The following is a 27,119-nucleotide window of genomic DNA, read 5'->3' as shown; positions in this document are numbered from 1 at the left end:
TGTGAGTTGAAATTTAAAAAAATAATTAATTCACATATATACTGTGATAACAAATGTAATTCCCTATCTCAAATATTTAGGTAGTGATTTGAGAATTCTGTTATGGAAAATGTATTTTATTTGAACGGTGATAATGCAGGGGTGGCCTGGACAACATATACTGGATTCCTAAGTTACTCCAGCATTTTGTGTCTATCTACATATACTGGATCCTTGAGAAGATGGAGGGTAGCTGTGAATTGTTGTAATCCACACGATAATCCCACGGTCCAATAATGTGGGGAACATTTGTAAGAAAACAGAGAGTTCTACGTTTTTCAATTTTCACCATTTAGGTTGTGAGCAAAAACTGTCTTTCCATTAGTTAAGCTACCAGAGGATGTAGATGAGGCAGGCAATATAAGAATAGTAAAACAATATTTGGGCAGGTACATGGATAGGAAAGGTTTAGAGGGATTTGGGCCAAAATGCAGGCAGATGGGACTAGTGGAGGGGCGTCTTGGTTGGCATGGGCAAGTTGGGCTGAAGGGCTTGTTTTTATGCTGTATGACTATCACTTTAAGATGGCTGCAAAGTATGCTCATAAGTTGTGCCAACCCTCTCTATATAATTAAGCTTTGCGTTTTAGCCAAACAGGTCATAAAATATAGATCATTGCAGGCATTAAGGCATACAGATTTGTTGAACCACTTCAAGGACACCTAGTTAGCACAAAAGGCATGCCATTCCTAATGTAGGAAAGTTTTACATTTGTTCAATATGTTCCTGTATAATGCACAAGATTCAGACTATATTAAAGAGAGAAAATGTTAGTTGTGCGAGCAAACAAACAACTAACAAAACAATAGCACCACCATCTGAAACACAGTGCATCACTATAGTTTTTGTGTTCTCTGTTAAATACAAATTCCAGGGAACTGAAGGAAATTCTGATACTTTGTGGTGCTTTCTCTGATTTCACAAGTAATTTAAAACTTACTAGAGCTGCACCTAATCTCCAAATTCTGAGCATAATAGAAAATACATTTTATCAGAACAAAACACAGTATGGCTAAGCTAGGACAGTTCTCTCTGGATCAGAGAAAGATGTGGTTAGATGTAATAGTAATGTTATGTTTAAACCGAAGAAAGACACAAAAGCTGGAGTAACACAGCGGGACAGGCAGCATCTCTGTAGAGGAATGGGTGACGTTTCGAGTCGAGACCCTTCTTCAGACTGGGTTTAGCTGGCAAAGGAAATAGAGGACGGGTGGGAACATTAAAAAAAATTACAATATGTGCACTGTTGAAATTCAATCAGAATATCAAAAAGGTAATAGATAAATGCTTAAAAAGGAAAATAATTGTAAGGCTACATTAAAAGTACAGAGGAAGGAGTCTGCTTGAAGGGGTCTTCAAAATGTCACGAAAAGCCACTCAAATTGTTTTTTTTTCCTGCTGTAGGGTCGTCATGCGAAACATCGCCTGTCCAACCTGAGTTCCACCAGTACTTTTGTGTTTTGTTCAAGATTCCAGCATCTGCAGTTTCTAGTGTCTCCCGAAAGGAGAGATTGTATTTGCTATAGTTGTTTTCTTTGCAACTGTGGAGGCTGAGGGAGACTTAAATGTACAACATTTTGAAGGGATCATTTTTAATTAAGATGAAGGAATAATTTCCATTAACAAAGGAGCTAAAGGTCAGATTTTAAAAACCAGAAAGAATGCGAGGACAATAACAGTCATCCAGAGTGCAGAGATAACTGCTCAATGGCAAAAAGCAACCGTCACGCTTATTTGAGTGTAGTTTTTTGTCACGTATACTGAGGTACAGTGAAAGCTTTTGCTGCGTGCTAACCAGACAGCGGAAAGACAATACACGATTACAATCAAGCCATCCACAGTGTACAGATACATGATCAAATGGATATCGTTTAGTGCAAGATAAAATCCAGTAAAGTCTGATCAAAGTTTGTCTGAGGGACGCCAATAAGGTAGATAATTATTGGTATTTGTTGGCAGAATGGTTCAGTTCCTTGATAACAGCTGGGATGCATTTTCAAACTTCTATGCCTTTTCCCTGATGGGAGAAGAGAGAGTGGCCGGGGTGTGATTGGTCCTTGATTATGCTGGTGGCCTTGCCCAAAGATCTTTTAGCTATAAGATCTTTGGCCTAGCCGAGGCAGCGTGAGGTGTAAATAAAGTCAATGGAAAGGGGTGCTAGTTTGTGTGATGGCCTGGGCTACCTTTACATTTACTTGGGTGAGAATTTGAAGAACTGTGACATTCAGAAAATGAAGTGGTTCTTTGTTGACTTGCAGACGCGATGGGCTCAGTGGACCATCTCCTGCACCAGTCACCATCCCTTAGCTGGACACAGCGATGCTGGATTTCAGGGAGCGCCACCGCAACAGGTTGGAGAAGGGGGGGGGGGTGGGGGGGGGGGGGGGGGGGGGGGGGGGTAAATAGAATGACACACTTACAGCACGGAAACAGGCCAGGGACCCGTGTGAACACAAAACCACCCGCAGTTTCCCATCATAAACTATCCAATTTTCTTAAATGATAAAAAGACCTGCCGAACATCCGAAGTAGTCTCTGAGAATCGAGTTCCCCCTGACAATTCAGTCCCTTAATTTGTCAAGGTCTTCCCACTCTCAAAAAGCTTTTCCACGCAACTGGAAGAAACTCAGCGGGTGCAGCAGCATCTATGGAGCAAAGGAAATAGGCAACGTTTCGGGCCGAACACCTTCGGGTTTCTGTCCAAAACGTTGCCTATTTCCTTCGCTCCATAGATGTACCTTTTGTGTACCTTCGATTTTCCAGCATCTGCAGTTTCTACTTGAACAAGTACATTTGAATCCTCCCGCGCTGCCCCTCCAGTCACCTCCTTGTTCTCGCTCGGGCTCGGGCTCGGGCTGGCGGTGACGTCGCTGGGCGGGGCGATGACGACAGATGCCGGACAATATGGCGGCCGAATCGTCGGGAGCGGGACTGTGAGTAAACAGAGGGTTTGTTGTGCGGCAGCGGACGCCTTGTTGCTCTGATCCCGGTGCTTACACGATCCACTAGAGCTTAGCGGGCGGAGCTGCGGCTAAACGGGCAGGCAGAAACTGCCAGCGATCGCCCGGTGCAGGTTGAGCCGCCGCCCTTTATATAACGTACAGTAATAGCCATGAATTGGGACCGGCTTTTTGCACTTTGCAACGTACAGTGCCACAACACATTTGGACATAGGACATACACATTCGTTATACCATGTACAGCCGCATCGTGTACAACACAACACATTTGGACATAGGACATACACATTCTTTATACCATGTACAGCCGCATCGTGTAAAAGACCATCGTATAATATTAGATTAGATTAGATTCCTTTATTTGTCATTCAGACCTTTCAGTGACCATAGTGGGAGTGACCGTGTGCTATTTGTATAATATATACAGCATCGCAGTTGGTTGTTCTCAGCTTATGCCCCCTTTAATGTATAGTAATACCCAGAGAGATAGAAATAAGACTTTAATAAATATGTAGTGATACCCAAAGTATATGCCCTGCCTGTAATATACAGTAATTGTTACAGAGAGTGAGTCTGTACCATTCATATAATACAGGGTAAATAGCCAGAGCATGGGACTGAGCACAAATCCTTTATAAAATATGTAGTATTACCTACAGTGGGAATAAATATATACCTTTTATATAATTTGCAGCGTTCTCCAGAGAATGAAGACAATTGGTTTTCCTTTGTGCAATTTACAGTAATACCCAGAGAGTTGGACTGAGTGTGCACCTTATCTATAATGCAGAGTAACACCCAGAGCATTCGAGTGCACTTCTGGTATAATTCATTAAATTTGTTTTTTGAACCACCATTTATTATACATTGTTAATTGGCCATGAGAAAGTGGTGGTGAACCATTGTGTATTGGTGCATGTGAGTATGAATGTTTATAGTGGTTAATGGGGTGCCAGATGAAATATGTAGGAAGGAACTGCAGATGCTGATTTACACTGAAGATTGACAGGCAGCATCTCTGGAGAGAAGGAATGGGGACGTTTCAGGTTGAAACCCTTCTTCAGACTGAAAGTCAGAGGAGAGGGAAACTAGAGAAATGGAAGGGTACAGAGAGAATGTAAGGTGTGAAAATGACAGATCAAAGCAGACGATAATCAAGGAAATTTAAAATGGTTAATTGTTGGCTGAGGTGAAGGTGACAACGAGGTATACAAACAGTAAAATTAATCAGGAGAGCAGTGAAACTAGTCGACGAATTAGGATGGGGAGGGACGGAGGGATAGAGGGAAAGCAAGGGTTACTTGGAAGTTAGAGAAATATAATTAATACTACTGGGTTGTGAACGGCCCAAGAGATATTCGAGGTGCAGTTCCGCCAATTTGCATATAGCCTCACTCTGACAATGGAGGAGGCCCAGGACAGAAGGTCAGTATGGGAATGGGAGGGGGAGTTAAAGTGTTTAGCAACCAGGTGATCGCATAGGCCTACTCAGACTGAGCGAAGGTATTATGTTACCGTTGTTCAAGACATTGGAGAAGCAGTACTTGTGATATTGTGTTCAAATTTGGTCACCCTGCTGTAGGAAAGATACCATTTAGAAAGGGTGCAAAAAATACTATTGAGGATGTTACTGAGACTCGAGGGCTTGAGCTATAGGGAGTGATTGGGCAAGCTAGGACTTTATTTATTGGTGCGCAGGAGGCTGAGGGGTGCTCTTATAGAGAGGTACTAGACTAAGTGGGACTTGTTGGGTCCCAGTATCACACGGGAGGGCTGGTCCCCCAACGCAATATTCCACCTCTCCACCAATTCCAATATTGGTGGCCAGTGGGGTGGGGGGCTTTCTGGAGCACTAGTATGGGTGTTGTGGGCTGAAGGGACTGGTTTCCAGAGGGCTAGTATCGAATCGACATTGTGAGCCGAATGGATTCTTGGGCTGGCGGCTCAGTCACTCAAGCCTGTTGTGCTGGTGGGCTGGCAGTTGACCCACGGCAATTCCTTGAATTTCAAGCAGGGTGCAAGGCCACTAAAGACAGCGAGTTGTGACCTCTCCCTCCTCCATCTTGCAGAGACTGAGCCACAGCCACACTACTGGGTTTTATAGTCCCTCCCCCTCCTACCAGAAGGGGCGTGGCCTTCATGGCATGATTGACAGGATAGAGAATCTCAACATTTTTTAAACACTAATAACTCTTTTATTTTTCATCGATGGGAAAAACCCTCGGCACCTGATGAGCGGAGGGGGGCTCTGAGTAAGATGGCCAAAAATCACAGCTGTACGTGGTAGCGTTTTTTCTAAAATCAATATAAAGCGCAAACAGGAAGTGGTCAAGATTAGACTTTTAATTATATATAGAAGGCAAGGCAACTTTAATTAGGCAAGGCAACTTTAATTAGGCAAGGTAACTTTAATTAGGCAACACAGCTTTAACATTTCCAAACCAAAGGCAACACAGCTTTAGCATTTCCAAACCAAAGGCAACACAGCTTTGGTTTGGAAATGCTAAAGCTGTGTTGCCTTTGGTTTGGAAATGCTAAAGTTGTGTTGCCTTTGGTTTGGAAATGCTAAAGGCAAAACAGCTTTAGCATTTCCAAACGAAAGGCCAGCACAGCTTTAGCATTTCCAAACCAAAGGCAAACAGCTTTAGCATTTCCAAACTATATTTTCAAACCACCTTAAAGGCACTGACAGGTCAGTAAAACCACTCACAGTTTAGTAGACATGTGTTCAGTATTATTCACAGATCAGATCAGACTGAGAGACGTGACCCTCCCGCTCCCCCATCTTGCAGAGACTGACTGAGGCACTCAACACCTCCGGGTTTTAAAGTCCCTCCGGAAGGGGCGTGGCCTTCAGGAGAGAGAATCTCAACAGTTTTTAGTTAACTCTTTTATTTTTCATCAATGGGAAAAATCCTCTTGTCCTGCTCAGCGGAGCGGGACTCTGAGTAAGATGGCCAAAAATCACAGCCGTAAGTGGCAGCGTTTTTTCTAAAATAAATATACAGAACAACAGGAAGTGGTCAAGATCAGACTTTTAGTAATATAGATAGATAAAGTCATGAGATGGATAGGGCGAATGCATAGAGTCTTGTTCCCAGAGTAGGTGAACCAAGAACTAGATGGTACAGGTTTAAGGTGAGATGGGAAAGATTTATCAGGAACCAAAGGGGCAATTGTTCACAGAGAATGTAGTGGGTGTGTAGAACGAACTTCCAAAGGAAATAGTTGAGGCAGGTACGATAACAACTTTAAAAATACATTTGGATAGGTACATCTATGGGAAAGGTTCATAGGCATCTGGACCAAACACAGGCAAATTGAACCTTAGATGGGGCAACTTGAACGGCATGGATACATTGGGCCAAAGGGCCTTTCTCTGAGCTGTATGACTATACGGTCCAGAGAGTGAGACCTCAAATTATCCCTGTTTTCTATGCACATTTAGATGCAGGTATTGCAATTGATTGCATTCTTGAAAAATGTACAATAATATCAATGGAGTGGTACTAACCATGAATGCGGCTTTCCTGAACCCCGCTAGCTCGGCTCGGGCGCCCCCGCTCCGTCGACCTTGCTTTTATTCAGGCCCCGCTCATTCATTTTATTCACTTGCTCGGGCCCCGCTCGCTGGGCTCGGCCCGGGTTGCGTTGGAGGAACGGGTGATGGGGGTGATTGGCTCCGGGGCACCTATCTCCAGTGTGAGCGCCAACGCCGCGTTCGGAGACCAGACCTGCTATGTTATGCCGCGCTCCCCCCTCTCCCCGACGTTGGGGGACGGGACCCAATGGGTCCCACTTGGTCTAGTATGTAGTAAAACTGAGAAAATAGGACTTCATACTCTATAATGTACAGTAATACCCGGACATTCCGACTAAGTCTGTATAAAAGCGACTGTGCTCCCTTGTTACAGTACACCTGTTAATGTTCATCTAAGTTCACACCCTGAAAGTAACCTTCAACAACTGACACCAATTTCTTTAGATGCTGTCAGGCTGGACCAGTACATCTATGGATCACCTCCACATAGGTTATAGGAGCAGAATTAGACCATTCATTAAATCTACTCTACCATTCAACCATAACTGATCTATCTTTCCCTCTCAATTTCATTCTTCTGTCTTCTCCCCGTGACCCCTGACACCCATACTAATCAAACCCGTACCCACCCCGTCCTCTTTTACTACCATGAACATGTTTCTATTCTGCTTTTGCACTGTCTTTTTATGTGGCCTTTTTCTTTTCACTGTCTTGTATAATTTATGTATAATTATGTTATGTTATGTTATCTAAGTCTATGTACCTGTGATACTACTACAAGCAAGCTTTTCATTGCACCTGTATCTCACTGCACCTATGCACATGACAATAAACTCAACTTGAATGGAGGAAGTTATAGGCTATCTGTCACTATTTGCAATGTTGGCAGAGTCAGTGTTTTATATCCCAGGTGGGTTCAGATTGGATGAGAACAGTTGTTTTTTTTGATAGTGGAGGGATGGATGGTTGTCAATGTTCAATGTGTACAGCAGGATTGAGATTGGACCCTCGTTAGAGTTAGAGTTTATCAAAATAACCAGCATTCCATTTGTTTGTGATTGTAATCTTCAGTTGACCCTCCTGCCTGTTGAGACCAATCTGTTCCCATAACGATGATTCTCAGTTTTAGGCACATAGAATGTATAACAATTTAAGTGGCCAGTTGCTATTGAATACGATATATTCATATTTCTCAATTATTAATTTTATTTTTGTTAGGTTAGGATGGCTTGTTAGTTGGCTGCCAACTTGGTGTCCCACATCGTTATCCCTTCTCAAGGATGCAGAGAATAAAATGTTGCAGGGTAAGAAACAATTGTTAATACTCCAGCCTATTTAATATTCATCTTTTGCTTTTTACTCAGTCCTGCACTAAAAGCACCAAAGATTAAGAACAGAAAAGTAATACGTTCTACAGCAGTTATATGTAGTTAGCTCAAATTTGGATTATTGTGGAGAGAAAAATGGAGTCAACATTTCAGGTTGATGACTTTCAGAACGAATAAAATTAGAAGGCGAACATGCTTTAAGTTTCAGAGAAGTGGGAGAGTTCAAGAGAGAGCAGTAAGAGTGCCTCAATCAAAGAAAGGACCATGATCTTCTCAGCACTTGTTACTGCAACTGTTGGTCAGCTACCAGGAATTGTGGCCTGGAATCTGGGCTGCACAACCCAACTCATTTCCATTCTCTTGTAGTTTCCACCCCCATCACGGACATTTGATTTGATTTCTAAGTTTCATCTGGAAATCCGCATAGCACCAGATACCTGGGTTCAAACCTGACCTTGGATACTGCCTGTGTGGAGTTTGCATGTTCTCGCCGTGACCGCCTGGGTTTCCTCCCGAGTATTCCCGTTTCCTTTCACATCCCAAAGATGCGTGGACTCGAAGGGCTAAAGGGCCTGCTTTATGCTGTATCTTTCAATCAATCAATATTTGTCTCTGTTCCATGTCATCTAATCTACCTACCCTGAATGTTTTGAGGATCTTTTACTTTGCATGATGAGGGTGGCGAAAGGATAAGGACAAACTGTCATTTGGCATCAAACTTCAACTGGTTTAAAACACTAGTTTAAAGCACAACATCATCAGTGAACATCAGATCTAAGTTGGTGTAATGTTTGGCACTACTTTGAATAAATGAAATCTCCAGGACTTTCCTTCAATACCTTGTTTAGTTGGTCTTTTCGGTCTCTTATTCAATTTAAATTAACTTTGAGTGTTTCAGAAGCATCAAGGAAATTTTAAGTTCCTTCAATGTCCCAAAGGCATATGAAGGAAATTTTCAGTACATTAAGGAGTTCAATATCTCTCATACAAAATAAGAATGATATTAGATGCAAGACTAAGGTACCTAATTTCCAGGGAACTTAGTAAAACAAAATGGCCACATATTGGTTGCACTGAATAAAATGTATCAATCATTACTAATTCATTTTAGTATCCAAAAGGACTTTGGGCCTAATGGGTTTTAAATAGACTAAATTAGATCAAGTCAAAGGTCTGAATTTATGATGGATTGTTGATTCATCAGCATGTTTCACGGCAAGTGCTAAATTAAGAAAGTGTTTAGATAAGCAAATCAGATTGATTTGTATACCCTTTATATTTTGCAGGTGTCCAAAGTAATTTTACGAAAGCGTATGTTTTGGTACCAAGTGGCAACAAGATATGGACATTAATATTTAGTCAGGATACTCCAAACAAAACTCCACTTGTTCTGATACATGGATTTGGAGGAGGTGTTGGACTATGGTCTTTGAATTTTGATGCTCTCAGTCTACAACGCACTGTTTGTGCTTTTGACCTTGTGGGATTTGGTCAAAGTAGCAGGCCACATTTCAGCAGTGACTCTGCACTGGCAGAAACTCAGTTTGTGGAATCTATAGAGGAATGGAGGGAAAAGATGGAAATGGAGAATATGATTTTATTGGGTCACAACTTTGGAGGGTATTTGGCAGCAGCGTACACAATTAAATACCCGCAAAGGTAGGTAGCAAACATTTTAGATAAATAACAGCTTGGAAGAATGAACATGAAGAGTCAGAGTTGAAGGATTCAGCAAATGGTTTGCTAATACAAGTAGTTCTGTTATAATGCAATAGTTGCATTCCTAAGAAACATCATGTTATAGAAAATCACTTTATGTGTCAATTGGGTAAAGGTTTAGGGGCATAAGAGTTCCAGAATTGCAAAATAGTTACTTTTTAATAGCACCAAGTTCACTTTTGTTACAAGATAAAGATTATAAACCCTGCCTGTTATATTATTTATTAAATAATCTTTGCACAAGTGACAATAGGTTTGTCAATTTCAGTGACCGTCCACAATTGAAGGTAGACAAAAATGCTGGAGAAACTCAGCGGGTGAGGACGCGTCCATGGAGCGAAGGAATAGGTGACATTTTGGGTAGAGACCTTTCTTCGGACTGATGTGGGGTGGGGGAGGGGGGGTGGGTGGGAAGAAGAAAGGAAGTGGTGGGAACGGTATGCTGTGGGAGAGCTGGGAAGGGGACGGGAAGGAGGGAGAAAGCAAGGACTACCTGAAATTGGAGATCATACCACTGGGGTGTAAACTACCCAAGTGAAATATGAGGTGCCGCTCCTCCAAATTGCGATGGGACTCACTCTGGCCATGGAGGAGGCCCAGGGCAGAAAGGTCCAAAATTGAAGTAACAGTGGTGTTCTTAAGCCACAATGGTGTCTGATTACTATGGGGAGGTTGCATGGAAACAGTTTAGTCCCCTTGTACTGTTTAAATATAAGACAGCTTTTTTTTTCTATTTGTCAATTTCCAAAGAAACAAGTTCCTGATCAAAAATGCATTATAACCAAATCAGCCCATGTATTGCAAATAATGTTCCTTAATTATTAATTTATGTTATATCCATTTGTGCTATGATAATGTGTGTTAAAGCAGAACTTCCTATAGTTACCATCAGTTCAAAAGTCAAAGTACCAATTTGTTTTCTGATTTAATGTTCTGGTAACTATTGTTGCTGTCAGCAGACAAGATATTTCAGTCGTAAGTGTGACTTCAGTTTTCACTTTATTATCATTTATTGGCCATATGTTTCTCCTTATTCCCAGACTCTGGGCAGCTGATCTCCCCACATTCTCAATCGCTGTGTGACAGACCTCTCCTCATTCCCAGTAACTGGGCCATAGGCCTTTCCTCATTCCCAGTCAGTGGGCTTCTGTTCTCACTTCATTTCTGATCAGGTGGTTCTGCCCTCTCTTCATTTCCCGTCACTGGACTACAGGTTTCTCTTCAGTCCTGGTATATGGTGCAGGTCTCCCTTCATGATCATATTGAATGGCGTTGCAGGCTCGAAGGGCCGAATGGCCTACTCCTGCATCCTATTTTCTATGTTTCATTCCCAGTCAACAGGCCTCAGATTTATTTTCTTTTTCAGTCATTTGTGGAAGGTTACCTTCCTTCTCAGTGAGTACTACACATTTCTCCATAGTCTTGGAAAATGTTGACCACTGCTTTCAATTATTATTCCAATAGCTGTTTTTCTATTTTGTGATGAATTGAATAATTTTTGTTTTGTTTAGAGATACAGTTTGGAAACAGGCCCTTCGGCCCACCAAGTCCCCACCAAACAAAGATCAGACGTACATTAGTTCAACCCCACGCGCTAGGGACAATTTACAGAAGCCAATTAACCTGCTGGTCTTTGGAATGTGAGAGGAAACCAGAGCACCCAGAGAAAATCCATACGGCCACATGGAGAACGTACAAACTGTACAGATAGCACCCATATGCTGAATCTAACTCTTTAGCAGCTTTAAACAGCAACTTTACCATTGTGGATCAATGGATATTTTTAAGGCAGAAATTGACAAATTCTTGATCAGTACAGGTGTCAGGGGTTAAGAAGAGAAGGTAGGAGAACGGGGTTGAGAGGGAAAGAAAGTACATCGGCCGTGATTGAATGGTGGAGTAGACTTGATGGGCTAAATGGCCTACCACTTATGAACTGTGCCGCCACAAATTCTGAAAATTATTTCTAAGTCTGCCTGCTGAAATTAATTACATGTCAGAACTGTCTTATCAAATATTTTGGCTGCACTGAATTTTATCTGAGTATTAAGTACTGGGAATAATTCTGTGACTTTTAAATTCACAGGTTTGTTTACAATTCCATTCATAGCCTCACCTCTCCCAATATCAAATCTTCTTCAACCCTATAACTTCCTGATTTCTCCACTCCTCTACTTCTGGCCTCTTCTTAATTTTAATTTTAATTGCTCCACCATTGGCAGTCATATCTTCAGCTCCATATGTCAAAGAATTTGCTGTTTAAATCTTCAATTATTATCTATTCCTTCATATATTCCCTTAAACCTAGCTTTTGGTCATTTTCCAATATCACATTATGTAGTTTGTAACACAATAGTAGGAGTGGGCCTTAGATACCCCACAATTCTTCGCAGATATATATTTTCATTTCCAAATGTATGACTGCTTGGTTCTCTACCCCTTATTTCAAGATTTTCCTGTTGGAGGAAACTGTTTCTTCGCATCGAACTTGCCAATACCTTTCAAACTCTTGCACATCTTATTGAGATCACTCTGAAGATAGACAAAAAACTGGAGTAACTCAGCAGGGCAGGCAGCAACTCTGGAGAAGGAATGGGTGACGTTTCGGTTCGAGGTCTTTCTTCATTGGCTATATTTAAGAGGGAGTTCATTGGCTATATTTAAGAGGGAGTTAGATGTGGCCCTTGTGGCTAAGGGGATCAGGGGGTATAGAGAGAAGGCAGGTACGGGATACTGAGTTGGATGATCAGCCATGATCATATTGAATGGCGGTGCAGGCTCGAAGGGCCGAATGGCCTACTCCTGCACCTAATTTCTATGTTTCTATGTTTCTTCAGAATTTATTCTCTGATAAATAATTCAACTAATTTTTTACCAAACCTGTCTTCAAGGGGCCACCCACAGGTCCCAGGAATGAATTTAGTACCTTATCTTCATATTAGTTTAATTTCACTCCTGTGGTTTTATTATACTGTCATGGATACCCACAAGTTGTGTTAAAGAATGATGCATAAAATGTAGTAACATTCTGACTCGGTTCCTGTGGAATGATTATACCTACGATTATCAAATATGATATTAGCAAATAACCTGAGTTCTAGCTCGTACTGACATTTTTGTTGTAGTCATACACAAAGGAAAAGGGCTCTTCAGCCCACTGAGTCAATGTTGACCATCAATCACCTGTTCACACTAGTTCTATGATATCCCACTTTCCCATCTGCTCCCATGTACACCAGGGACAATGTACAGTGCCCAATTAACCTACTGCCAAGCATGTCATTGTGAAGTGTCGAAATAAACCAACTGGTCATAGGGAGAATGTGCAAACTGAACACAGACAGCACCCGTGGTCAGAATTCAATCTGGGTTTCTGGTGCTGTGACGCAATGGCCCTACCAGCTGTGCAAAAAATATTTCTGTACTTGACGACTTCACCTATCCGCCTGCCTGTTGTGAAAGGTATCCATGCGCTGCAGAGTAGGAAAATGCATTAAAAATAAAAATGACCACATTTCAGTTTTGTGGTACATTTTAATAGTAAAATAAAATACAGCTGTTTGAATGAGAGTTTTTGTTAGTAACACAGAAATTAATGTGAGTCAGGAGAGAATATTTGATGCTTGTGGTCCACATTAGAGTTGCAATTTGCCATTTAGTTAACCCGGGCCATACTGAATAACCAGCCAACATGTTCAAAGATCTGATTATTTCCATGGAAATAGCCTAAGTAATTATGTTTCAGACAGCAGCATGAGAAGGTAGGGGGGGGGGGGGGGGGGGGGAATATCTTGTATAATCACAATAACTATTAATTAGTTAATTTATTTACAGGAGAAGGCAAATAATAAATTATTTACTTGCACAGTAACAAAATCTTGCAATTTGATTTGGGAGGTAGAACAGTAAGGAGGTAACTGAGAATGAGAGGTTTGGGGAAGATTAAAATAAGTAATTGTAATTTAAAGTTGTGTAACAGGAACAATGAACAGTGTTACTGATATTATTTCTGCCTATTAAAACTAATGCATTTCCATTAATGACTACTCTTCCCTCTCCTTTGCTCTCACCACTTAGGATCTTGTGTTTTGTCATTGGCATCCATCTCCTTTCATGGGCATGGTATCTTATGTCAATACCAGCACTCACACACACAATTGTGTTTCCAGCTCTTTCTCGCCTCATGCCTAGACCCCACTGACTATTTAAGTTATATCATACAACATGTTTGCTACCAATTTCCAGACGAATCACTGTCCTGCAGCTGATTAGTCAGGATTGTCATCTTTGGTCACCTATTCTTAACTGTGCTTCCCTTAACTGTGACTCCATTGTCATTCTGTTTGTATTAAGTAGACTAGGTACTGTACTGTTCACTTACCCAAGCTTTCAATCCCACTTTTTATACATTAGGGCAAAGCCTTTCAGGGACAAAATCAGTTCACATCTTTTTCACACAAATTATGGTAGAACAATGGAACTCCAAGCTAAGTACTGGCTGAAAAAAAGTCTCTAATCTGAAAATGGGAATTAGGAACGCTAAACTCAATCACAAACGGCGGATTGAGGAGCATTTCCATAACAACTCTGACCCCAGGCGCATGTGGCAAGGAATCAAATCCCTTGCCGATTATCAGAAAGTTAACACCCCTCCCCCAGACAACGACACCCTGCCTGATGAGCTAAACCACTTCTATGCTCGCTTTGACCGAGACAACAAAACCCCAGCCATTAAAGTTGCTCCACCCCCGAATGAACAACCTCTCAGCCTCTCCACCTCTGCTGTACAAGATGCACTGAGCAAGGTGAATGAGCGCAAAGCTGCCGGCCCCGATGGCATCCCTGGCCGCGTGCTTAGGGCATGTGCTGGTCAACTATCCCCAGTCCTCGCCGACATTTTCAATCTCTCACTGGCCCAGGGTGTTGTCCCCACTTGCCTCAAGACATCAACCATCGTGCCAGTGCCCAAACAGTCAGCTACAGGGAGTCTCAACGATTTCCGCCCAGTGGCACTCACCCCTGTTATTGCAAAGTGCTTTGAGCGGCTGATCTTGGCTCACCTCAAAGCCTGCCTCCCCCCCACACTGGACCCCCACCAGTTTGCCTACCGGACCAACAGGTCTACAGAGGACGCCATATCGGCGGCCCTACACTCTGCCCTGACCCACCTGGACCACAACAACTCCTACATCAGGCTGCTGTTCATAGACTTCAGCTCTGCCTTTAACACCGTCATCCCAGCCAGCTTGATCACCAAACTCAGTGGACTTGGCATCTCCACCTCCCTCTGCAACTGGACATTGGACTTCCTCACTAACAGACCACAGTCTGTTAGGGTCAATAACCTCACCTCCTCCACTATAACACTGAACACCGGAGTGCCACAGGGCTGTGTGCTCAGCCCTCTCCTCTACTCCCTCTTCACCCACGACTGCATCCCAAAGCACGGATCCAACGCCATTATTAAGTTTGCTGACGATACCACGGTAGTAGGACTGATCAGCGACAACGATGAGTCGGCCTACAGGGATGAGATCCAGCACCTGACCACCTGGTGTGCCGACAATAACCTCATCCTCAACTCCAAAAAGACGAAGGAGATTATTGTCGACTTCAGGCAGACCAGAGGAGGCAGTCATACCCCCATCCACATCAACGGGACTGAGGTGGAGCGCGTCTCCAGCTATAAATTCCTCGGAGTGCATATCTCGGAGGACTTGTCCTGGTCCCTCAACACCTCCAAGCTGATCAAAAAGGCACAGCAGCGCCTTTACTTCCTTAGGAGGCTCAAGAAAGCCCACCTGTCCCCCCAGATCCTGACCAACTTTTACCGCTGTACCATAGAGAGTATCCTGACCACCTGCTTCACGGTATGGTACAGCAGCTGCACTGCTGCGGACAGGAAAGCACTACAACGGGTGGTGAAAACCGCGCAGCACATCATCGGTGCCCCGCTCCCTGCCATGGATGCCCTCCACCGAAAACGGTGTCTGAGACGGGCTGGGAAGATCATCAAAGACCCCTCCCACCCCAACCATGGACTGTTTGCCCTCCTCCCATCAGGGAGGCGGTACAGGAGCCTCAGGTCACGTACCAGCAGGATGAGGAAAAGCTTCTATAACAACACAATCACACTGCTGAACTCGGAGTCCCGACGATAGACTCTCTGGTCCCTCCGTCCCCCTTTGTTTAATCATTCTGTATTTCCTGATTATTCAGTATCTTCTCTCTTTCTATTTTTTTCTTGTCTTTTCTCTTTATGTACAACTACTACGGTCTGACGCAAAACTGCATTTCGTTGTACTGATACTTGTATTTGTGCGATGACATTAAAGTTGAATTGAATTGAATTGAATTGAATAGTTCCAATGCAATAAATCAGTAATAATTTAAATTTCTGGAATGTCATCAGTTATAAAACAAGTTGAAAAATGAACAATCATAATGCCTCAGCAAATGGCATATTAAGCTAAGTGCACACTTGTATTGGTGACTATTGCATTTGTGCATACCCGAAGTGTGAGTTCTTGTCACTGCTGATGCGATTATTAAAACATAAGACATAATGGACAACCACAAAGCATAGGACCCTTTCTAATCTGTACAACATCACCTCTAACATAAGGTTTAAAATGAAACTGGAAAATGTAGATCGCCTTTTATACCTTGGGGGCCACTTCTCAGCAAAGCCAGCCATCAGTGGTGAAATTCACCACCGCCTCATGTGCTCTAGCATAGACTTTGACCATTTGCAGAAAAGCACATTCAAAGACCAAGGTTTCGAAAAAGCCACTAAAGTTGTGATCTACTGAGAATCTTGCCCAATCGTGTACATTTTGGAACTGAACTATTTGCAGCAGGTAGCTTGTAGCACTGGAGAGGTACCACTAATGCGATCTCTGCAGACCTCTTCATTCCACTTATGGGAAATCATTATTAGTGTACTTTCCTAGACCAATGTCCCCAATATTGATGGGCAAATTTCGTTTAGCACGTTTCCCTTATGTTCTGATTAGTGGCTTATATCCTTTTCATGTTTAAAAGGATATTGGGATGAGGATCGGTGATTGTGAGTGGGATATTTGTTATACTGATTGTATTGGGAAGGGTGATTATAGAGTGATGGGTTGTATATATGACTAAGATACTGTATAGTATATGAGGGTTTTTTTTTTTCTTTTTCTTTTTTTCTTTTTTGTATGGCTTTGTAAATATTTGATTAGTGTTCAAATGTAAATAATTTGGTGTACATATAGTGGCTGGTGTACATATGGTGTACATATAGCTGCTAAATTTGTATAAGATAATTACAAGCAGTTGAATAAGGGGTGGGAATTAATAAGCTTTGGCTTCTTCCTGCTCCTTTTCGGACACATATGATTTCATTTATTTATAGATATTGTTTATGACACTTTATAAATATTCTTGTTTTGTTTTTTGTATGCTGTTTCACACTTGCTTTTTATTCTTTTATTTTGTTCGAAATAAATAATAAAATAAAAATAAAAATAATAATAAAATGCCTGAACAGACCTCTAAAACAGATGGGCTACCCTGAAACCTACATGGATAGATGAAATAATTTAATGATTTTCTCAATGCCTTCTTGAAATAATGTTATATTCTCACAGACACAAAGGAATTATTGACCCTGGAAAAAAACAAAATGAAGAAGGAGGGAAAGGCAGTGAGCACTTTAATCCCTTTGTCGGGAACACACATAAACTCAGTGAAACAGCGTCAACAGCTATCACAGCACCCAAAACGGGAGAGAAAGCAAATCATCCTTAACCCAACAGAACTGCCTGAGAAGAAAATGATTAAACGTGGAAAAGAGTGCTTCAACAGTTTCCATCATTTGATTTCCTTTTTTTGTGATTCGTGCATGTTTCTTTACCCCAACTAATCAGTGAAATCAATATGTAGGAAATAGCAGCCGTGATATACAACAACTAATGCATTTAATTTATGTGCTGCTTTCAGGGTGAAGCACCTCATTCTAGTTGAGCCATGGGGATTTCCAGAGCGACTTAACCACGGTCAGCAGGAAAGACCAATGCCAATGTGGATAAAAGCCCTGGGTGCAATCCTGAGTCCTTTTAACCCATTGGCAGGTCTGAGATTTGCTGGGCCCTTGGGTAAGGAAGACTTACTGTTCAATCATAAGCATTGAATATCTATGATCAGTTGAGACAATGTTATTGGTTAGTATTGCCGCAGTGTACATTTAGGTGCAATTAATTATATTGTAACTTCACTCTGCAACATTCCCCATAGATAATGTATAGTTTTTTAGATAGTTGTAAAATAATCTATGTTTGGCCATAATTTATATATATTTGAATACAGTCATTAAAAACAGACTATCTAGTCTAAGCACAAATTGTTTGCCACATTCCCTACTTCAAAAAGTATTTAATTGACTATAAAACACCTTGAGCTATCCTGAGGGCTTAAAAGGTGTTGTACAACTGTAATATTTTAGATACCCCAAAATCCCCATTAAATGCAAAATTAGATGTTGACAATCACCTACTTTCATTTGGCAATATGTAAACACTTGTCTGTTGGAATGCAATATTTTTCAGTGATGCTATTTCTTTGCATTTATCACAGGTCCATTTCTAGTTCAGCGATTAAGGCCTGACTTCAAACAGAAATTCTCTTCTGTATGTGAAGATGAAAATACTGTCACAGAATACATTTATCACTGCAATGCACAGACTCCAAGGTGAGCACTTAAATCAACTGTTGTGCTTTTTTATTGAGTGTTTTATTAATGTTCTACTCTGATGGAGTTTGCACAAATCAACTATTGGAATTAACAATAAATGACGACTGCATAATATAATTACCGGTAGTTACTGCATCTACCTCAGTGACCTTGGTTAGGAGAGTGGGCAGAGCAGGGGCTGATCAAATTCAGTGTAGCAAAGTGCAGAGTCATGCATTTTGGTAATAAGAATAAAGGCATCGATTGTTTTCTAAATGGAGAGAGAATCCAGAAATCAGAGGTGCAAAGGGACTTGGGAGTGCGGGTACAGGATTCCCAAAAAGTTAATTTACGTCGATTTGGTAGTAAGGAAGGCAAATTCAATGTTCCCATTTATATCAAGAGGATTGGAATACAAAAACGAGATGTAATGCTGAGGCTTTATAGGGCGCTGGTCAGGCTCCATTTGGAGTACTCTGAGCAAATTTGGATCCCCATATCTGGGGAAGGATGTGCTGGCTCTGAAGAGGGTCCAGAGGAGGTTCACAAGAATGATTCCACGAAAGTGGGTTAGCATATGATGAACGTTTGACAGAACTGGGCCTCTACTTGCTGGAGTTTAGAAGGTTGAAAGGGGACCTCATTGAAACTTACAGATTAATGAAAGGTATAGAGTAGATGTGGAAAGGATGTTTCCACTGGTGGGAGAGTCTCAGATCAGAGGTCATAGCCTCAGAATTAAAGGATGCTCTTTTAGAAAGGAGGTGAAGAGGAACTTCTTTAGTCAGAGGGTAGTTAATCTGTGGAACTCATTGCCACAGGGGGCTGTGGAGGCCATGTCAGTGGATACTTTTAAGGCAGAGATAGACAAATTCTTGATTAGAATGGGTGTCAAGGGTTATAGGGAGAAGGCAGAAAAATGGGATTAGAAGGCAGAGATCAGCCCTGATTGAATGGCACAGTAGATTTGATGGGCCAAATGGCCTAATTCTATTCCTATAACTTGTGAACTTGCCATTTGTTAATTTACTCCAACATTTGCTAATTTACTTAAAAACTTGTTATTGCTTTAATTAGAATACCCAATGTGGCCAATATCTTTTATTTCAATTCTGATTTCAGCTCATGTGAATGGTAAACTGCACCTGAAGCTGCTCTTTATTTACTACTGAGGGGGGCGCCGTCGAGTATGGCTGCCCCGCCTGCAGCTGTCCGTCCTTTCACCCTTTAAAATTTTTTTTAGTATGTTAAAAGTTCGTTTGGAGGTCTAATCTTTTTTATGTGGGGGGGGGAGAGGGGGAAACTATTTTTCTCAGTCCCTACCTGGTCGGAGATGCGACATTTCACCGGGCTGTATCTTCGCCCCTTCCTCGCGGCCTACCATCGGGACTGGAGCGGCGTTTCCTGCCGGGACTGGCCAGAACTTCGGTTTCGGCTGCGGTGCAGCGCTGGGACGCCATTGCAGCGGGCAGGAGATGCCTTGCCCGGATCGCCGTACTGAGACCGGCGACTCCCAACATCGCGGAGCTGTCATTGCGGAGTGTCCAGCCGCAGTGGCGCTGTCTCTGAACACAGCGGAGCCTGGGATCTCTCGCCGAGATCGTCAGTGTCGGAGCTCCGACCAGCGCGGCCTGTGGACTTCGGGAGCCGCGGTCTCTGGCAGCAAGCGGCCGTTCCAGACGCTCCAAGCTGCTGAAGAGTGTTCTCCCGACGCCGAAGCCCGAACATCGGGCCGCAGTTGCGGCGACCTCAATAGGCCTGACCATGGGTGAACAAGGGGAAGAGGACTGGACTTTGTGCCTTCCCTCACAGTGGGAACCATTGTGGGGGGATGTATTTATGTTTTATGTTCAATTCTTTTTTAATGTGGTGTCTTTTATTGGTGTGCTGCAAATGGCAACTAAAATTTCACTAGACCAGAAATGGTGTGCGTGACAATAAATGTCCTTTGTCCTTTGTATTTGAGCTGAACTATTCTAAATTTGAAATGCTCGATTGAGACAATTATTTTTAGTTTCGACACTTTAGTTTACAAGAACAAACTTTATTTTTGCCAGCCAATTGACAAGCTTAATCTAAATTGAAGTGTTAAACTTCCCTATACTTTCACAAATGTTCCGTTATTTCTTACAATTATTTTTCTGTTTTAAATGGTTAATTTATCCTCCTGCTTTTCCCTGTGAAGCAAAAGGTCATGATATTTTGAAATGAAGCTACAGCTTGTATGGTCATTGTTATGCTCACTCAAGTTAACAAATGAATATTTGTTTTCCTCTAACTAACAAAAATATAATTGCATTTGAAAAGCTTCGATGGACCGACAAAATTGTTCAAATTAGCCCAAAACCATAAATATTTCTATGTATGGCACAGTAATTGCCTTGCCAGGCTTTTCTTTATTTAAATAATACTCAAAAGGAAAAGCCAGAACTCAGACTGAATTGTATCATGTGAAATGTAAAAGCAACCTTCTTTACACTGCAGTTACACGTTATGAGAAAGGATATTGGCTAATACACTTCTCAACCAAATGTATTAATGTAGAACGTCTTAAACTAATAATAAGCAAGAGCATATATTGTGTTTTTTCCAAATTCCTGGGATCTCATACTCTTGATCAGTGAGATACTTGATGAAATAGAAAGATTGTTGTGATGTTACAAAAACAGCAACCAATATTAACGGCTGTGATAAGCACATTTGTATCAATAGTGTCTCATAGAAGTACCAAAAGATTGGCTTATTGTTTGGTGAAGCCCCATTCATCCTTTTCAGATGAAGTTTAAATTTTTTTAAATGGTATACGATATAATTGAATGGATTTATAACCGACTCTAGATTGAGTAGAGTAATGGAGGGGAGCACTTCCACAGCCAACACAAAAACAGGGATAACGTGAAGAACAGTACAAAACACAATAAAGGACATCATTTGATGAAGTTGCACAATACTTTGTTTATTCTTAATGTAAAATGACTTGAAGTTTTTTCAACTGGGAATGGTGCAGCAGCTGAGCGGGTCCAGAATGATCAGAGCATCAGCCAGGAAAGTGACTGGCTTTTTCAGGACTCCAGGATATGGTGACCCACCTCAGGCTCCGTTGAGAATTCTGGCAGCCCGTTCGGGGGCTCCAGCCTATACAGTATCATGCAGGAGTGATTGGGTTCATCGGTGATGATGGGTGGGAGGTGGGACATGGGTGGGATTCTTGGGCAGCACGATTGATCCAGAAATTGGATAAACTGCTGGTCTGAGTCTGAAGAATGGTCTTAACCCAAAATGTCACCCATTCCTTCTCTCCAAAGATGCTGCCTGTCCTGCTGAGTTACTCCAGCATTTTGTGTCTCTTTGGATAAACTGCTGATGAATTTTGTGGAGCTATATACTTGGATTTAAAATGAAATGACAACTTCAAGCAGAAAATCATTGAATTGAGTTTCAGTGCATTATATAACTGGCAAGAAGCTCACTAACCTTGATTTGCTTTCTTAAGTTATTTTGATGATTGAAATTTTATAGAGCACTGTGCATTAATTTGTTTTATCTTGTGAGATGGGTAAATTTGTACAGTTTAACATCCTATTCAAATTCCTTGTATTGATTAAATTGCATGATGGCAGCAATAAAGTGTTGTTGACTTTGCAGCTTTCTTCAGCTGAATAGTAGTAAAAAAAAAATGGGATGGAAAGAAAACTGTAGGAATACTCTAATAACTTTCCCCCCTGTGTTTTAGTGGTGAAACGGCTTTCAAGAATATGACCATTCCTTTCGGTTGGGCTAAGCAGCCAATGCTTTTGAGGATGAATCAGATTCAAGAGGACATCTCCATCACAGTGATTTATGGAGCACGCTCTTGCATAGATAGCATCTCCAGTAAACAGATAAAGGCATTGCGACCAAAATCCTCCGTTGATGTAGTAGTAAGTAAACGAGACCATTCATTCTTAATCAGGCTCCTGTATCAATGCTTCCAGAAATTGGACGATAAACGGGAACGTATCAAATTAACATTCTCTAGGCCATCTGTCCCATTTTTTTTATCAGTGGAAAGTTGGATTTTTGGAACTATACAAGGAATGTTGAGTAAAATTATCATGAAGAAGCAGTATTGGTTATGTATTTTCCTGCTTTAGTGCAGACAGACTCTTATCTGTTCACCTAATAATCCTTGAAACTACACTCACGAGGATGCTTACTTTACTTTCTCTGCTCATTCATTCTTGCATACAATCAATGAACATATAGTTGAGCTTTTAAAGCTTATTGAAGTCTCAGTCTTGAAACAGTTTCTCATTTCGACAGCTTGCAACATTCGATATGCAATTTGCCAGATTTCTCAATCTTTTGCAACCTCATTTCTTTCTGTCATTCTCTGCACAATATACTCTTAACAAGTGCAAATAAACCAATAATTTAAAATATAATTAAATTAATAAAATAAAATTATTTGATCAACCTATTCATTGGGTGATCAATGTTCTAAGGTGATTTTGTTCTGATAACTCCTGTTTTAAATGGCATTCATTTGGGCAGGCACATGGTGGAAATGTTTAATCAGGCCTCAGAGTTGGGTTAATTGTTACATGCTTCCTGCATATGTCTTAAACATTTTAGAAAAAGAGCAGTTCATTACAGTCTTGTCTCCAGAGATGATAGTTTTAGTTACATGCAGTTTTCCCTGGGAATATTCTCATGGTCGTAGAAACATAGAAAATAGGTGCAGGAGTAGGCCATTCGGCCCTTCGAGCATGCACCACCATTCAATGTGATCATGGCTGATCATCCAACTCAGTATCCTGTACATGCTTTCTCTCCATACCCCCTGATCCCTTTAACCACAAGGGCCACATCTAACTCCCTCTTAAGTATAGCCAATGAACTGGCCTCATGTTATTGCTTTCAAAGCCTAGTTGTTTAGGCAAAGTGACCTTGGTTATCTGAATATTTTAGTTCAGCTACTAGGATCACATGCCACTTCTGAGGTACTTTGCTTAAAGACCTTTGTTGGAACGTCACTGTATTCATACTTTTAACTCTAGAATTTTCCAAAGTGAAACTAAAAACATTATTTTCAAGGCCATTATCACCAAAATACATTATCAATATCTGATTACATAATTAATCATATATCAATATTTGATAGCTATGAATGCATGATTAATAACATATATTATCAATATTTTGAGAAACAGTTTCTAAATAACAATGTCTGTATTTATGGTATTGTTATATTTTTTATCCTTTTGAAATTTCTTACTGTAGTTCATTTTGGTTTCTTTATTTCAGACTACTCCTCCCAAATTGGCATATCTTTGACAGCTTCTCATCCTTTGTCTCTAATAGATCTGATTGTAGTCTTTAAAAGTGACAAAGCATTATATCAGATCCATTTTGTCCTTACCCACCGCTGGCATACTGGGCGTCCTATTTGCCTGCACCTGTCTCATAACCCTCTAAAGAGTTCCTATTCATCTATATTTCCAGAAGATAGACACAAAAAAGTGGAGTAACTCAGCGGGTCACATAGCGTCTTGGAGAATAGGAATAGGTGATGCTTCTCCAGAGATGCTGTCTGACCCACTAAATTACTCCAGTTTTTTGTGTCTTATCTATAGTTTAAAGAGGCATCTTCAGTTCCTTCCTAAGCATCTATATTTCTAAATGCCTTTTAAAAGTTGTAATTATATCCACTTTGAAGGCTTCCTCTGGCAGCTCATTCCAAATACAGAACACCCTCTGAGTTAAAAAAAATGCCATTGTGGTCCCTCTTGATCTCCCCCCTCTGAGCTTAAGCCTGTGCTTTAGGTTCTTCACCCACTGATATAGGATTCAATTTATCGATGCTTCTTATGGTCTTGTACACCTCAATGAGATTACTCCTCAGCTGTCCACGCTCCAAAGGAAAAAGTTGCAGCCCATCCGACTTCTGCCTATAACTCAAGCCCGCTAGCTCAGGTGACATCCCGGTAAACGTCTTCTGCACCCTTTGCAACTTAATGACATCCTATCTATAGCTGGGCAACCAGGACTGTACACGGTACTTTAAATGTGGTCTCACCAAGGACTTACATAGCTAATTCATGATGTCCAAACTTTTGTATTCAATATCCTTCGCAATGAAGGCAAGTGTGCTGAAGACCTTCTTTCTCACCGGACTCACCGCTTTCAGGGCCATGCACGTACTCTTAGAACTCTCCATTCTACAACATTCTCCAGGGTCTACCAGCATCCAGATCTTGTATTAGAATTATAATACAAAGCAGATCGAGGGAAAAAATATATTTGTGGCGGGAATAGCACTTGTAGAGGTTATCAATGCAAGTCTAATACAAGATATGGATGGAACTCGGTGAGGAATTAAAGTGGAAAGGATCAAACCTCTAGTCCATTCATTCATCATCATTGAAAACATTAGCAACGCAGTGGTGCTGGTTTCCGACAGGAACGGTGACGGACGCACCACACATCTCTGTCCTCCAGTTCCTGCAGAATTCCGCCGCTGGAAGTATAGGATTTTGATGTGTGTGCTTTATCATCATTCCTTACAATGCTATGTACGACAGTGATCACCACTTCTACTGAATAGTGGATGGCTTTTGGCTCTCTCGAAGCTCATCGCCCTTTGACAGGTCTTATTTTTGGTCCTGCAGGGGTCCACGGCCCCTCCTCACCTGGCAAAATAGGTGGGGGAGATGGTTTAGTCGCCGACTCCCCGACCATGGAGCAGATAGCACGGGTTTACATGGTACCCGTGGCGGGGGAACCCCACCTCCCCCGCCCCCGATCTGACCTGTCCTGAAGGGTGCAAAACAACACTGATACACAATCTGATTCGGACTGCTGCAGTAACTCATTTGCTCTCACCACATTAGAGATATTCCTTTTGTTCCACCAATCCCATCGTCAACTTCTTTGAAAACAAACTTGTTGTTTTGCTCTTTCCCAGTTCTGATATAGGTCTTGTCCCTGAAATATTAAATCTATTTCTCTTTCCACCAATGTGGACTAACTTGCTGAATAGTTCCAGCAATCTCTTTTTTATTTCAAATTTCCTGCATCTGAAGTTTTTTTAAATTTTCAATAATTGTTCTACGTACTTTGTTCAAAATAATTGTTCAACATAACACATTGGTACTTTTTTTATGCTTTACTCAATAGGCAATTCGAGGTGCTGGGCACTACGTTTATGCTGATCAACCAGAAGACTTCAATCAAACAGTAATGAGAATCTGCAGTACTGTAGATTAGTGATCAGTCAGGATTATGAATGTGCAGTACTGTAGTAATGTGCAGCATAGGCAACACCAGATGCCTAATGGACTAATAGTTATGGAGTACCAGAAATCTACAGTACTGTACATTAACAGATTCTACTGGGAATTTCACAGTTCTGTGGATCATTAAGCAGGCAGAAATGGATATTTACTGTATTGCGTACTAATAGTCGTGTAGTACAGGGAAAACTGCTGTACTGCTTATTAACAAATCAACAGCACAAAACATTTACTGCTTTGCACAATAACTACACTGAATTGTTTCAGTGCTGTTGACTAATTTATAATTTTTTAATTCAAATGCAATAAATTCAAATAAAAAATTAATATAAACTATTTTAGTTCAGAAAAAAAGTAAAATATAAGGAATCTTTGCTGAAAATTTGCAATTTAACTTGATGTCAGTACCTTCTAGCTTTGTAAAAATCAGTGCTTTTTTAGTATTACTATACAAAATGTTATTTTTAATTGCCTCTACCATAAGTATTATATTGTGCAATAATACTGATAAATCATAACTATTTAATGATGTTTGCACAATTTCAGTTCAAATGATTCAAAATATATGGTTTGATGGAAAATATAAACAATATTGAAAAAATATCAATTGAAATTGGCAATTGACCTTATTTTGGGTGACTATTTTTGATGGTTGTTTTGCACTAGTGTTATATTCATTATTCCTATTTTTTTCCTATTATAATGCTGCACTCCAGATAGTAATTGTGGAATACTCAGACACCTTGAGTGGTGTGATAAATTGCAACGCTTCCTATCAAAACTCTATCAAAAGTTATTCAGATCTCTTCACCAGAGATGTTGCAAGAAACTTTACATTGGTACTTTCCTTTGTTGCATTTTTTATTGACCGTTTAATAATAATTTACTACTGGATTAACAAACAGGACAGAAATTAAAATTATAACTGCAAATATTAACATATCACAGAAGTATTAGTATAACCAGGAAGAAGATAAATAGCGGATAGATATAAAATGCTGGAGTAACTCAGCGTCTTTGCATATAACCATATAACAATTACAGCACAGAAACAGGCCATCTCGGCCCTACAAGTCCGTGCCGAACTTATTCTCCCCTAGTCCCATCTACCTGCACTCAGACCATAACCCTCCATTTCTTTCCCATCCATATATCTATCCAATTTATTTTTAAATGATAAAATCGAACCTGCCTCCACCACTTCCACTGGAAGCTCATTCCACACAGCTACCACACTCTGAGTAAAGAAGTTCCCCCTCATGTTACCCCTGTGTACTGATATACAGGGTAGTGAAAAGCTATATTTCCATGCTATCCAGACAATTATTACATATATGAATACAATCCAGCAATATGGAAGTACAGCATGTACTGCAAAGATAAAAGAAATAGCAGCATTACAGTGTAACAGCTGCATAGAAAGTGTTTTTTTTAAGTGCAAGGGCCGCAATGAGGTAGGTTGGGAAATGGAGTCTACATCCTTAGCTTAATCATATAACCATATAACAATTACAGCACGGAAACAGGCCATCTCGGCCCTACAAG

General features: G+C 41.0%; 1 protein-coding gene across 3 annotated transcripts in view; it reads left to right on the top strand.

Moving 5' to 3' along the window:
- abhd5a (abhydrolase domain containing 5a) overlaps positions 1-25,985 on the top strand; it is a 33,019-nt gene extending 7,034 nt beyond the window's left edge. The window contains exons 1-7 of one of the 3 annotated variants that reach the window (XM_055634694.1): positions 2,316-2,390; positions 7,759-7,844; positions 9,155-9,527; positions 17,571-17,725; positions 18,204-18,318; positions 22,034-22,220; positions 25,459-25,985. In XM_055634694.1, coding sequence (XP_055490669.1) covers positions 2,359-2,390; positions 7,759-7,844; positions 9,155-9,527; positions 17,571-17,725; positions 18,204-18,318; positions 22,034-22,220; positions 25,459-25,548 — 1,038 coding nt within the window. In that variant the 5' untranslated portion in view covers positions 2,316-2,358 and the 3' untranslated portion in view covers positions 25,549-25,985. Of the gene's footprint in view, positions 1-2,315; positions 2,391-2,859; positions 2,973-7,758; positions 7,845-9,154; positions 9,528-17,570; positions 17,726-18,203; positions 18,319-22,033; positions 22,221-25,458 lie in introns of those variants that run through there. The other 2 variants (XM_055634693.1, XM_055634695.1) reach the window with 2 other exon arrangements.
- The last annotated feature ends 1,134 nt before the right edge of the window (positions 25,986-27,119 follow it).

This window comes from Leucoraja erinacea, chromosome 4 (assembly GCF_028641065.1).
Source record: "Leucoraja erinacea ecotype New England chromosome 4, Leri_hhj_1, whole genome shotgun sequence".
Classification (NCBI taxonomy): domain Eukaryota; kingdom Metazoa; phylum Chordata; class Chondrichthyes; order Rajiformes; family Rajidae; genus Leucoraja; species Leucoraja erinaceus.
This window is presented reverse-complemented; position numbering and strand designations above follow the sequence as displayed.